The 14,943-nt window shown below is 34.9% G+C and overlaps 1 protein-coding gene across 2 annotated transcripts in view; it reads right to left on the bottom strand.

Annotated features, from left to right (window-relative positions):
• Positions 1-3,426: 3,426 nt before the first annotated feature.
• Positions 3,427-14,943, bottom strand: part of LOC127185879 (uncharacterized) — a 43,003-nt gene continuing 31,486 nt past the window's right edge. The window contains exons 5-7 of one of the 2 annotated variants that reach the window (XM_051142474.1): positions 5,007-5,091; positions 4,288-4,426; positions 3,427-3,549 (exon numbers count right to left, since the gene is read on the bottom strand). In XM_051142474.1, coding sequence (XP_050998431.1) covers positions 3,427-3,549; positions 4,288-4,426; positions 5,007-5,091 — 347 coding nt within the window. The remainder of the gene's footprint in view (positions 3,550-4,287; positions 4,427-5,006; positions 5,092-14,943) is intronic. The other variant, XM_051142475.1, reaches the window with a different exon arrangement.

Genomic DNA, 14,943 nt, shown 5'->3' with positions numbered 1-14,943 from the left:
CAGGAGACACAGTAGATCTGGAGAGAGGGAGGTGTGTGTAGGAGGAGCTGAGAGGAGAAGAAAAGGGAAGTGCACATTGAGATGATTGTATGAGAGAATAAAAAGAATGAAATAAATAATTTTAAAGTGATATGTTTGGTTGTCAAGTTGACAAGCGAAGGAATTGTAATGTTTAATCTTCACTGCCAATGTGACCAGTTTTAAAAATCACCTAGGAGACACACCTGTGCATGTTCTTGAGAGGGTACAGTATTTCTGAGAGAATTAGCTGGGGAAGAAGGAAAATACAGGAGAGAAGAATCCAGATTTGGAGATCCTTCTTTTGTACTACTCAGTTTTCAGAAACCATTTGACAATTATCAGTTTATTTTTACAAATTAATTCATGCTTAATTTTTATACTTCAAATAGTTATTTAACTTAATACTGATTTCATGCAATTTTTGTTATATCACTATAATTACTCATTTTTAAAAATTTTAGGTAACTTTTATTAAATTTTTTTTGACAAATTCATATATGCATATAATGCATTCTGATTACTGTTGCACCCAACCGCTCTGAATATTCCAACTACATTTGCCATACCCTGCATGTTCTTTTACCCTATTCTTGTCTTTTATTACATTATTTTGATTTATTGTTTATTAGGGGTAGTATTACATACATGCTAATGCATGTATGTGTAGCCAGAGGACAACTTGCAGGAGTTGGTTCTCTCCTTCCATCATGTTAGGCCTGGGAATTGAAATCAGGTTATAGGTCATTGGCATCAAGAACCATTCTGACTAAGCCATCTCAGTTACTCCTCGATTATTTGTTTCTTATGATTTGCTAAGCTTAACCAGAGTTATCTTTGAGAGCACGGGTTAGGAGCTGTCCCTTTGAGCTGGCAAGCTCATCAGTGAGTATGTAACTGAATATATTGTCTCTCCTCCCAAAACCTTCAGTAGCCAATAATGAATACGGAGAGGTAGGAGTGCATGAGTCTGTCCCTAACCTATGATTTCTTGTTGACAGGCCTTGTCTTGTTCAGGACTATTACAGGTAGCAATAACTGAAATATCATAATCACATTGGCTGTATCCTGCCCACAAGACAGTACTTCACTGTCCTTGTCCCTTTCATCCAGTTCTTACGTTTTTTTCTGCCTCTTTTTCCACAACATTCCCTAAGCCTTAGAGGAGATTGTATAAATGCCTGTTTATGTTTGAGTATTCAACCACCACTTATTCTCACACCTTGAGTACTCAAGTATCTCTCTATTCATCCTCTTTTATTGCAAAGAGAAGCTTTTCTATTTAAGGATAAGAGTAGCACTTGTCTATGAATATAAATATAGATATTTGGAATGCAGCTTTAACCCATGACAATTTAGCTAAATTTAGCTAGGACCTATGTCTTCCTCATCCATGGTTTTTATTAACCAGGTTTATAGTACCAAAAAAGAGTTATTTTTGTGAATCAAGCCTCATATAAAACCAGATATTTGTTGATTACTCCCACAACAGTTGTGCCACTAGGACATCAGTTGACACATCTTACCTGGCAGTTGTTTTATAGTTTGTGGAGTTCATAGATGGATAAGATCACTGATACTTTCACTTACCCAGTAACACTTTTTATAACTATGTTTTCATAACTTAACATCTTTCAGCACTATGGCAACTATGCATCAGGAAAGATGCATAGCTCATTTCCAGCTTGGTTTCTCTGTATCATAAAACTAGTGTGTCAGTGTCTTCAGTGATAGGTTCTTATCAACTAGTTTCTGGTGGGTAACCAAGAGGAAGATTAAGAGCCTGTATTGTGTTTTGAGGGTCAGTGATGAAGACTCCTAGAAAAATGGCACATAAGGTGATATTCTTCAGCAGCACTAGGATTTTTACTTAAAAATCCATGGCTTGTAGGCAGGATAAACCAAGGACCATGTACGGACTGGACCTAAGTCCTCCACATAGATGTAGCTGATGGGCAGCTCAAACGTTATGTGGGTCCACTAGTAAGGGGAGCAGGGGCTGTCTCTGACATGGACTTTGTTGCTTGCTTGTTGATTACCACCCCCTGGTGGGTCTGCCTTTCCATGCCACAGGAGAAGAGGATGAACTCAGTCTTGATGCAACTTGAGCTAGGGGTGGGTGGGTAGGGGAAGGAATAAGGGAAGGGGAGGAAGGGGACTACAGGGGAACTGGGAGAGAGGGTGGGACTGGGAGGGCTGGGGAAGGGGGATACTACTGGAATGTAAAATGAACAAATAAATAAAATAATTAAAAAATAGATGAAAAAATTCATGGCTTTTAAGAGCAGCATTATTCAGCCCTGCAGGGTTCCCTTTCTCTCCCTCTTCTAACGAGGCAGTAGTTCTCATATGACATTCTTATTTACCTTTTGTTTAGGTTAACTCTTCCTCACTCCCCACAGTATCTCCACTTTTTTCTCTACTCCATGAATCTTAGGGCTTGAATTCAAGTCATCAGGATTGCCAGTAAGTGCCTTTACCAATCACTATTGTTTATAAACAGTTTGAAACTGAAAGTCAGACCCCACTCTCCACTCAACTGTGGAGAATATCCTGTACATTGGTTAGATGTGGGTAGGGGTTTGAAGTTTACCTCCTGTATTGTCCTTGGCTGGCGCCATAGTTTGAGCGGGACCCCTGGGCCCAAATCTGCCTATCATAATGTTCTTCTTGTAGGTTTCTAGGATCCTCTGGATCCTTCAACTTTGTCATTCTCCCATGCTTCTCTCATCTAGAGTCCCAGTAGGATGTCCTCCCCTCTGTCCCAGTTTCCTGGTTAGTGAAGACTTTCATGGGACACGCCCCTTGGGCTAGTATGCAAATATAAGTGAGTATATACCATTTGACTCTTTCTGCTTCTGGGTCAAGTGCCCTGAATGGGGAGACGTGGTGGCACTCAGAGGAAGGATAACAGGCTACCAAGAAGAGACTTGATACCCTATGAGCATATACAGGGGGAGGAAGTCCCCCTCAGTCACAGTCATAGGGGAGGGGAGTAAGGGGAAAATGGGAGGGAGGGAGGAATGGGAGGATACAAGGGAGGGGATAACCATTGAGATATAATATGAATAAATTAATAAAATTAAAAAAGAAACTGTTCTTCTTTTCATTTCATTGAACATAGTATAAAATTCCACAAATAAATGCCCAGATATTGTGCCAAATTTTGGAAATAATGAATATCTGCACTTACTGAATTAATGGAATTGGATAGAAGAAATGAAAGTTTTGCATTATGGTCATCAGGAGGGACCAGCAAAGAAAACATTCAAGGTATAAAGAGAAAAATTAGCAGAATTATAAGGAAAAAAGTATTTAGAGTATAGAAATCATATTTGTGGTGTTTTCTTGGAATATAACAAAATGCTATATGTAGGCTACACAAAAACATTTTTTCCCACAGGGAAATTAGTAGTTGGATTTCATGTGTGCACGGCCTATTTTGTAAGGTATCTCTGGTTCTTCATAAACTGAATATTTCTTTTCTTTTGGAGCATAGGATGCTCTTGGGGCACCAGATGTGGAAAAATCCTGCAAAGAAGTTAAAAATATCAAATTAATTACATAACATTTGATAAAATGTCTAAGCTTCCTGAGATATGCCTATGTATTATAAAATTAGGCATATATCATTTTATTTCAGAAAAGTTTAATTATTATATGTTCACAATTATTTAAAAGAAAATTATTTCTTTTAGTAAATGAATTTTAGCTGCTTTTAAATAGCCACTAAATGCATGTACTATAATTCCTCTAAACTGGCTTAGATACTATACAACTCAGAATCTCTTTACTACAGTAAGAAGCATCATTTCTAGGTGCTATGTATGAAAGAAAAAGCAAGTAGTTTTGTGATACTACCAAAGATCATTTGGTTACTTTACAAGATGAATGTTAGTCCATCTCTGAGGAAGTTTTCTAGCATTTAATCAGTTTATATTGCCTTCAAATCTCCTAATGATTGCTAATTTAAGTATTTCATATATAAATTATAGTGTACAAATTAGTTCAAAGCATGTTACTGTACTTATAGGTACTTTAATACCTATTCAATATTACGTAATCTATATGTCTGACTACCATTTCCTAATCCCATTACACAAACTGGAAAAGTAGATGTAGTGATTTATTAAGTAAACTTTCTAGGCCTATATCTGAACTGATTTTGTTATATCATTAGCATAATGAATGCCAGTGTTCACTATGTTATCTGCCCTGGAATTGTGATGATGATAACCATAAGTAGAAATTGACATGCTTTATACATACAAAGATTGGCTTCGAGTATGTGGTTGACAAAGATTTGTTCCCATAGTTTACTGCAGGATTAGTTGGTCCTGGAGAGCCATTCCAGTTATGAGCTGGATAGTTGTAAAGAAAGCCTTCTTTGTGTTCTTGAGCAATAAAGCTATTTGAAGAATAAAAAATTAGAATACTTCAAAATATAAAATATACACACATTGTAAGGGTATTATAATGCAATAAATTATTATGACTATATTCTATATGAAATGAAGTCATGCAGAAATCATTAGATTGAAGCAAAAGACAATGAAATAATGGTGTATTCATAAAGTTGGAAGGTACTAAACCATTTTTCTTTTAATTATATTACAAAACTAGAGGCTTGATAGGGAATAGTCCCTATGTTCCTTCTCAGAATGCTTAAGAAATTGTGATACTTAGATAAATGGGGAAGCAGAGCAATAAAAGTTCTAAGGTTTAATTTTGGTCACTTCTGAGTTTTTCTCTGGAAATATGCAAAAGAGGTATATCGTACTCTGACACAAATACCATTATATAGATACTCACAGTAGGAAACTGTATATGCCTGTTTTTCTTTGCAACTTTGTATCTTATCCCCTCCTCCCCCAAAAGAATATAAGATTTTGAACTATCCAAAGCAATTATTTCCAAATGAGATACTCTTATCTTTCTTCCTCAGTATTTGTACTTTACATTTCACTTTTATAGGATAGACAGCTTACTTGGAATTTGTTCTGGATAATTGTGATGATGGAGAAAAAGAACTTCCAGAAAGGGCTTCCTGGTGGGATATATTCCAGAGATTCTGCACAGACATTTTTTTAAGAGGGAGAGAAATTGGTTAGTCATGACTAGAAGGAAATGTGAAATACAGTGTATAACTGCTCACACTACATCTCCATGCTTATACCTAAGTATCATGATAATTCTAAGCCACTTCCTACAGAATGACAAGTGAGAAAAAGTAAATAAAGATACTAGGAACTTTGCAAACATCTATTAATGTAGCTATCTGCCAATTCTCATCTGTCTGTCACCTATATAGTGATAGAGAATGGCATTCTGAACAATTGTATGGGAGCTACATTTCAGACACAATCTACGCCTTAACCGAAGATTAAGTTTAAGCTTACCTGTCATGATGTGAAAAACTTCATAAATAAAGAACAGTTGACAAATTTAATTGTGGAGAGAAAATTTAGGTTGAATACGAGCTACAATATAATGTAGTGAGTTTTTAAGAAAAATACAAGATTTAGTAATCAAAGACCAAAATACTCCAAGTACATGTACAAGGGCTGAATTGTAACAGTATCATTTTTTGAAGCAAGAAATACACATTTCCATATATATATATGAAACATTATAGTGAATCTAAGTTTACACAAACTTATTCTTTTTTAAATTAAAAAATTTAATTTATTCACTTTACATATCAATTATAGTCTCCTCCCTGGTCTCTTTCCAATCCCACCCACCCTCCCTCCCTTGCACCCCTCTCTTCTCCCCTAGTCCTCAGAAAGGGCGAGTCCTCCTCCCCTAACATCTGACCTCAGTCTATCAAGCCTCATCTGGACTGACTGTATCCTCTTCCTCTGTAGCCTGACAAGGCTGTCCCTCCAGGGAGAAGTGATCAATAAGTGAGCACCAGAGTCCATGCCAGAAGTAATCCCTACTCCCCATATTATGAGACCTACCAGGAAACTGTGATGCCTATCTACTACATCTGAGCAGAGGGTCTAGGTCCTCACCATGCATGGTCCTTGGTTAGTAAATCAGTCTCTACAGGCACAATCCCCAAACTCCAAACCTGCACTCCCCAACTCCCAACCCCAATCCCTCTACCTCCAACCCCCAATCCCATCCCACCACGCCAACACCTAACACCCACCCATCAGCCAGGATTTGTTGCCTCCATTGGCTTCCTTGTGGAGGTCCTGTCCTCTCCAGGTCCTTCTGTCTCCTAACTCTTCCATAAGACTCCCTACACTCCACCTCAGCATCTGCTTTAATCCACAGTTGGGTAGAATCTTTCAGAGGATCTCTATGGTAGGCTCCCTTCTGTTCCTTCTCTTCAACCACTTCCGGTGTCTATTATATTTGCCCTTCTGAATGAAAATTAAGCATCCTTCCTAGTGTCCTCTTGTTATTTAGCATCTTTAGGTCTGTGTATTGTAGTGTGGTTATCCTGTATTATGTGGTATTATCTGCTTATAAGTGAGTATATACCATGCCTATCAATTCTGTCACTCAGAATGATGTTTTCTAGCTCCATCCATTTGTCTGTAAATTTCAATATTTCTTTGGTTTTAATAGCTGGATAGTATTCCATTATGTAAATGTACCACAGTTAATCCATTCTTCTGTTGAGAGACATCTAGGTTGTTTTCCAGAGTCTGGCTATTATGAATAAAGCTGCTAGGAACATAGTTGCGTAAAGGTCCTTGTTTTGTAGTGGAACATCTTTTGTGTATATGCCCAGGAGTGGCAAAGCTGGGTCTTGAGGTAGCACTGTTCCCAATTTTCTAAGAAAATGACAGATTGGTATCCAAAGTGGTTGTACAAGTTTACACTCCCTCCAGCAATGGAGGAATGTTCCCCCTTTCTCTACATCCTTGCCAGCATGTGCTGTCATTTGAGTTTTTTTCTTAGCCATTCTGACAGGTGTAAGATGGAATCTCAGAGTTGTGATTTTAATTTCCCTCATGACTAAGGACATTGAGCATTTCTTTAAGTGTTTCTGAGCCATTTGATATTCCTCTGTTGAGAATTCTCTATTTAGTTCTGTACCCCATTTTTAAATTGGGTTATTTGGTTTGGTGCTGTTTAATTTCTTTAGTTCTTTATATATTTTGGATATTAGTCCTTTGTCAGATGTAGGGTTGGTGAAAATCTTTTCCCAGGTTGTAGGCTGTCCTTTTGTTCTGTTGACAGTGTCCTTTGTCTTACAGAAGCTTTTCAGTTTCATGAGGTCCCATTTATTAATTGTTTTATCTTAGAGCCTGAGCTTTTGACTTTCTGTTTGGGAAGTCATCTCCTGTGCCAATGAACTCAGAGCTCTTCCCCACTTTTTCTTCTAAAAGATTTAGTAAATCTGGCTTTATCTTGAGGTCTTTAATCTGCTTGAACTTTAAATCTTTAAAACAATTGTTAAGGATAGTCCAAATGACTCACCAAACAATATTGACAATGGCTGTTGCCCCTGGTTGCCTCTGAGAGGTTATAGGTAGGCTCCTGATGCTGAAGATACTTCACACTTAGAACACAAGACCCAGGTTATTGGATCTGGATCTAACTAGAAAGCCTACTTCCTAGCTTCCATGGTACCAGAAATGCCAGCTGTGACTTCTATGAACCACAACAATGACCAGCACGGCAAGATACTCATAAAAGTATAGTAAGCAATAGTTGTTTATTTGAACTTAAGGCTTACCCAACAGAGAGGAAATCATGTCTAGTTGTAGAAATCTAACTTGGGGCTAATGAAGTCTTGTACATAAAGAAGATCTACCACTTTTCTAGTCCAACATTAATTCCTGCATACATTCTATTTTGTCCACATATCACTCCTGATAAAAGTTTATTTTCCTAGCAAATGAAGATCATCACAGAAAGCCACAACTGGATACAATACAGAGATCAATTCTGTGGCTTGCAGGAATGCAGCCCCAGTGGATACATCTACACCACAACTCCTGCATATGTAGCTCAAGGAGCTTCTCAGAAAAGGGCTAGAAAGACTTTAAGAACTAGTCAACGATGAAGTCCTGTGTGAAACAGTTTGTCATAGAAATAGCTGCATAAACAAGATCTGAACAGTAGCACATCCCTGGACATCCTAATGTGGGAGGAAGAAAATCTTATGGGGTCACACCCCTAGACAAGAAAATTTAGGCAACTGATGACTTCTGAAAAGAGGAGAGATAGTGTACTCCAGGAATGAGCCCAATAATTGTCTAGTAAGGAGTGGTGATCTCTGAAACCTAATATACACACAAACAACAAAAACGAACTCAGCAGGATATATTTTCAAACTCAGTATAGAGAACAGTTATAGTTATATGCATCAGAATTCAATGAACCTTGTTGAATGCATTAGAGAGTACCTAATATCATTTAGGATATAGTTCATGCTAAAGACCAAACATAATAACATTGATTTCTTCACTTATAGACTCTGAAATCTGTTATGACCAAATACTAATAGCCTTATAAAATATCTACCTGAGCGTATATACAAACACAAAGAATATTCAAGAATAAAGAAGGCATATTGACATTTCACTTAAAACTAATCTACTATTTTTACTTTTACACCTTTCTGAATGCCCTTTGATAACTTCTTGTTCTTTCTCTTCCTTATTCTCCCAACCCTCACCCCAATTAAATTTCCTTCCCCATTATTCCTTTTTTTTCTTTCATGTCACTTCTGTTCTGCTGTCCCCACTCTCTTAAGATTTTCCTTCTCCTTTACGTATCTTTCTAGTTTCCTGACATCTATAGGCACTCTGAGTTAAAAACACAAATCTAAATAATGCCAAGCTTCAAATATGAATGAGAAAATGTGAAATTTGTCTTTTGGGGCCTGGTTTTCCTCATTCAGTATAATGTTTTCTAGTTCCATCCATTTACCTGAAAAGTTCGTAATTTCATTTTTATTCACAGCTTAATAAAACCCCATTGTATACAAGCATCATATTTCCATAAAGAGAATAATAATCAGAAACAATTTTTATTCAAATGTTTCTTGTTCCTATTAGCAATTTTAATAAAAAGAAGAAACCAATAAAAAAGAAAGCATGCTGAATGAAATCTGATTAATTTGTACTTAAAGATTCAGCATATCTACATTTCTTTTACTCTTACTTCTTTTGGACTGGCAATAATTAAGCACTGGGTGCTTAAAATCTGATAACTAGTGTTCATCTACCCAGAGAATAAATGAGTCAAGAAAATAGAAGGTAGAATACAGTTTTAAAGCATCTATGATAGTATTAATTCAAAAGCCACAAAAGAATTGCTTCCTGCTCCTATCTCATAGCAATAGCTACCAAAAATACTAAGCCTAACTATCCTTTGATGTGTTTTAGAACAATTGTGGAATCAATTTCAACCTTTCCAAAATTTTTAAGTATATGCCAATTGGCTTGTGGAACTTAGAGAAGATTTTCACATGCATGACTGAAAATCGATAAACCACAAATAAATGTGGCTTAAAAAATCTGTGAGAGGAAAATCTAAAACATGTCACATATGTAGTGATACACAATAAAATATTAGAGATGGACCTTGTAAAACCAGCAAAATAGTGGTGGAATCTCATAACAACATTCTTGCTAATTTACACTCTCCTTTGTTGTATTGAAATTTGCTCTAACCACAAGTCCAGAAATATAATAAAATTAAGTATTTTAGGCATTGACCAAAACTTCTTCCCTATATCTTTGATCTAAGAATGCACTCACATAAGTGCATCATGCATGTGCCTGCCCAGATAAATATATGTTACATGAATGTATTGTAAGGTCCATTAAAATACAGTCATCTCTGTTTGCATTCTATGCCACCATTAACAACACCCTGAGGGTATTGTAGAGTAGAAAGAGTGAATGAATATGCCAACAGTGAACATTTTATAACTGCTGTGTTAATTAAATACCTATCTTACTCATGTTACAATTTCTTCCATTGTATAACACCTAATATCTAATAAAGAGACTATGTATCTTGGGTGTTCAAAAGAAACAGCATCAATTTCATGTAGCTGTTTTCAATAATAGAAATTGTTAACTATATTACCAAAAGTAGTCTCATTCCTAAGCAAAGATTTTAATGTAAATGAATATAAAATTCTTTAATACAATTTAGAAATATGTATTTTCTATAAAATATAATTCCTTTACAAATGTCACCTATTATTTTAAAATAGTTGTCTCATGGATCCATGGTGATGAAAAGAACACAAAATTTGCTAGAATTAGTCTATTTATCATCACATAAATTTTTAAAAACGTCTTTATTTTAATTTATTTTATGTACATTAGTGTTTTGTCTACATGTGTAAAGGAGTTGGATCTCCTTAAACAAGAGTTACAGAGAGTTGTGAGCAGCCATGTGGATGGTGGGAATTGAACTCAAGTCTTTTGGAAAAGCAACCAGTGCTCTTACCACTGAGCCATCTCTCCAGCTTCCGCATCAATTTTTAAAATTTTGGGTGATCACATATGTTCTTAAGATGTAATACAATTCCATATTATTAAATCTCCTGAGTGCCAGATATTTTCTTTCAAAATGTTAATAATAGTATCAACTACAGAGTTTTCTGTTGTGAAAATTTAATATGATATATGAAATCCTGAGCCTCATGCCTAGTGAGGTATACCTTTTCATTGAAATTGTATAAAACACTAATTTTAATCTAAGGCTATAAATTCCTCAGTTATTCATACTTTTCTCTAAGTACATTCTATATTTTAATGATATGAACACAGAGACAGGCAAGACATGGAATGTGTGGTCTAGATGGAAAGGATCACAGGCATAAAACAGTCTAGTCTCTGTTTCCAAGGGATAGTGAGTAGATCAACTGAGAGAATGTGGGTGAAGAGCTTTAAACATCAGATAGATGTTCTGGAGAGATGCTCAGCAGTTAAGAGAACTGGCTACTCTTCGAAAGGACCTGGGTTCAAATCCTAGCAACAACAAAAGTGGCTCATAACAAATTGTAACTCCATTCTATGAGATCCCATGCCCATTTCTGGTCTTAGTAGGCAATGCATGCATTGCTACATAGACATGCATATAAGCAAAACCCTCATAACAGGACATGCAATAGAAAAGTAAAAATCTGTTGGGTATTTAAAATTATTATTTTCTAAAAACAGTTTTATTAAGATGTTATTAATACAGTATAAAATGCATCCATTTAATTCACTGTTTTCAGTATAGTCATAGAATTGTGTACTTGCTAGTATAATTGTAGAATATTTTCATCACCTTCAAAACAAAACTCTGTATGAATCATCCATTATTTCTTTTCAAATCTTACTCCATACTCCTGCCCTAGAAAACTATAAATCTATTCTCTGACTGTGTGGAACTTCTTCTGGAAATTTCATATAAATGAAATCATGAAATATATAATCCTTTAAGACTTCCTGACATTTTCACATACTGCCATGTTTTTAAGGGTTATCCATGTTGTAACATAAATCAGGACTTCTATTTTTTATTACCAAATGATATTTCATTACACTAATATGTCACATTTTGTGTATTTATTGATTGATGGCTGTTTTGGTTCCTTAGTTTTGGCCATTTGGGTTTCCTATAGACATTCCTGAATAAAATATATGTCTTTCTCAAATTCTCTTGGTTATATGTTTAGAAGTAGAATTTCAGATCCTATGGTAACACTGTAGATAACTCCCTGAACAAGTGCCTAACTGTTTCTCTAAAGCAGCTGTGCTATTGTACATTCCCAATTTAAAAATGTCTTCACACACAAAAAAATGTCTTAACTAGAACTTGTTCTTTTCTCTTTCATTGTATCTATTCTAGAGTGTGTGACATAGATTCTCATTATGGTTCCAGGTCTCATTCCTCTGATGACTATTAATATTGAGTATCTTTTCATGCATTTACTGCTCATTTGTACATATTATTTAGTGAAAATTTTATTCAGAGATTGTCAATTTTTAATTGGGTTATTTACATTTTTTCATTTTGCATTGTAATTCTGCATACAAGGTCATCATAAAACATATGATGCCCCTAAGTGTTTGGTCTCTGTCTGAAGCTACTTTCTTCCTTGTCATCTTTGAAGAACAAAGATTTACATTTTGCTTATTTACACCAGGCGTGGTAGTGCACGCCTGTAATCCCAGCATTCAGGAGGCAGAGGCAGTTGGATGAAGGTGAGTTCAAGGCCAGCCTTGTCTACAAAGTGAGTCCACGACAGCCCGGGCTACACAAAGAAACCCTGTCTCAAAAAACAAAAACAAAAACAAACAAAACATTTTGCTTATTTATAGTTTATCTTCTTCGTCTTTTATTTTTATCTGTTTTACATTTTATTTCACATCTAATAAACCAGTACCATGTTTGTTTTCACATCTAAGAAACCAGTTTCCCATTTGTTTTCACATCCTAGAAACCATTGCTTAAACATAATCAAAGAAAATATATAATGGTATAATTGTAATCTACTAAAAATGGTCTTTCAGCTCTTATATGTAGATTGTTTACTAATTTTAAGTTAATTTGTATATAATATGATATAGGTATCTAGTTTATTTTTACATGTGAAGACTTTTTGTTCTTCTTGGGGACCTGAGTTTGATTCCCATCATCCACATCAGGTGGCTAACTACCTTTAAGTCCAGTTCTAAAATATCCAGCAGCCTCTTCTAGTCTCTGTGGGCATCCACACACATTTGGCATACACTCACACAGACAAATACAAATGCATAAAAATAAAAATAAATTTCCAGTTTCTCTGTATGCAGAAATAATGTTCATCAGGATTTTTGACTCTGCTTCTCATAATGAGTTTCATTGGCACCTTTGTAAGTGTCAATTGATTGTAAATATGAAGGTTTGCTTTAGAACTATCTGTGGAGGAATGCCTTGAGTGGATGTAATAGTTGTCAATAAAGTGTTGTTTAGCCAATCAGCTGGGCAGAAGGACAGGAAGTTGAAGGTAGAGCTTCCCAGAGGGAATTGGATGAGCTGGTAGCTCCATAGTTGACAGCTGGGAAAGAAGCCACCACAGGAATCATCAGGTTGCCAAGTTATTGGTATATATGTAGGTTTAGAGGCCATAGGATTAGAATAGTTTAGTTTAGTTTACTAGTAGATTTATAGTAGTTTATATTCTGTCCTGTATAGTGGTTGCAGCTTTAAAATATACTATAATCTTACTGTGTCAGTTATTTGCACCCTAGGCCATACAGATAAGTTATTTGTAACAACTACCAATTTTTTCTGTATTTATTTCTATGCCTATATTTATACCAATACTTCATCATCCAAATCACAATAGATATGTTCAGAAATATTAGTCCTCCCAGTTTCAAATTTTTCATTTTAATTGTACACATTTATGAGATACAGTCTGCAATAGACAATGCTTATATGCTAGATATACTAATCAAATGAAAATCGATAAGGCTTCTTTCTCTTTAATATTATATATTTCTCTTATTTATTTTATTATTATTTATTATTATATATAGTCTATCGGTTATGGAAATATGGATATATATATATATATATATATATATATATATATATATATATATATATATCCAGTTGTCCATTGATGGACATCTAAGTCAAATATGTATCTTAGCTATTGTGGATAGGTACACTCTGTGTGATTTCACTGGTATCTCCTAAATGTACTCACATCCTTCTCTGTAAATAAATACTGATATATATATATATATATATATATTTTATATATATATATATATATATATATATATAGAGAGAGAGAGAGAGAGAGACATTTAAACTCAAATGGTTGCATCATACAGTAGATCTAATTTTCAGAGACCTCCTGTAATTACTCCATAGAGGTTGTATGGATGTGTAAAACTGAAGAGTTCATAATCATCATATAAAAATAAGAAGAGTTCTCATACATCAGTAACAATATTGTTGGAAACAAATTATGAAATTAATATTACTCATAGATGATACAGAAAAATTATGTTGAAAGAATTTAACTAAAGAAGTATAATATCTTTATTGTAAATATTAAAATACAGTAATAAAAGACCTCAATGAGGACACAAAGGAAAAGCCTTCTATGTTCAACCCACAGATTAAAAGTACTTTTTTTAAAAAAATTAATATCCTTCACACTTTAAAAAATCCTGTAATTCTTTACTTCTACAGAAACACACACATGTGCATGCGTGCATGCATGGAAACTGACTTAAGCAATGTTAAGCAAGAAGAACAAAACTGGAAGCTCAACACTACCTGATTTTTAAATATAAGACTAAGTAGGTGGCATCTTGCTACCAAGCGTGATGACCACAGTTCCATCAACAGGACTGACATGGTGGAAGGATAGAACTGACTGCCTCAGGTTGCCCTCTGAATACCACATACTTGTTGTGGAATATGTTTACCTAAACATACACGTGCACATACATAACAAATAAATAAAGTGTAAAACTGAAAACATACTACAAAGCAACTGTAAGTATATGCTTTGCTTCCACTATTAAGAATCTTCTGAAAAGTCAAGCTTATACATCCAACTACAGGCTATCCAAAATCAAGTGGTCAACCCTGAAAACATACACATGCCAATAACATGTGGTCTAAACAAGTTGTATTATAGATTCAAGAATATGCATATATGTATATAAATGTACATGTGACAATTAAAGAAAAAGATGCCATAAATTTAAATGATAATAGTGTGGGTAACATGGAAAAAATAGAAGAGAGGAAAGGATGCTAATATTATAATCTCAAGAAATATAACAAAATTATAAATTAATTGTAATCAAAGGATATCACAGCAAAACTATAAAATTTTAAAAATTTACCATAACAGCATATACAGATGAAGTACTGGAACATGGAAACATTGGTATGTTTTGAAAGTTTAATTGTTGAGTTAAATTGCTGTGTGAATGA

Source organism: Acomys russatus, chromosome X, assembly GCF_903995435.1.
Source record: "Acomys russatus chromosome X, mAcoRus1.1, whole genome shotgun sequence".
Lineage (NCBI taxonomy): Eukaryota > Metazoa > Chordata > Mammalia > Rodentia > Muridae > Acomys > Acomys russatus.
This window is presented reverse-complemented; position numbering and strand designations above follow the sequence as displayed.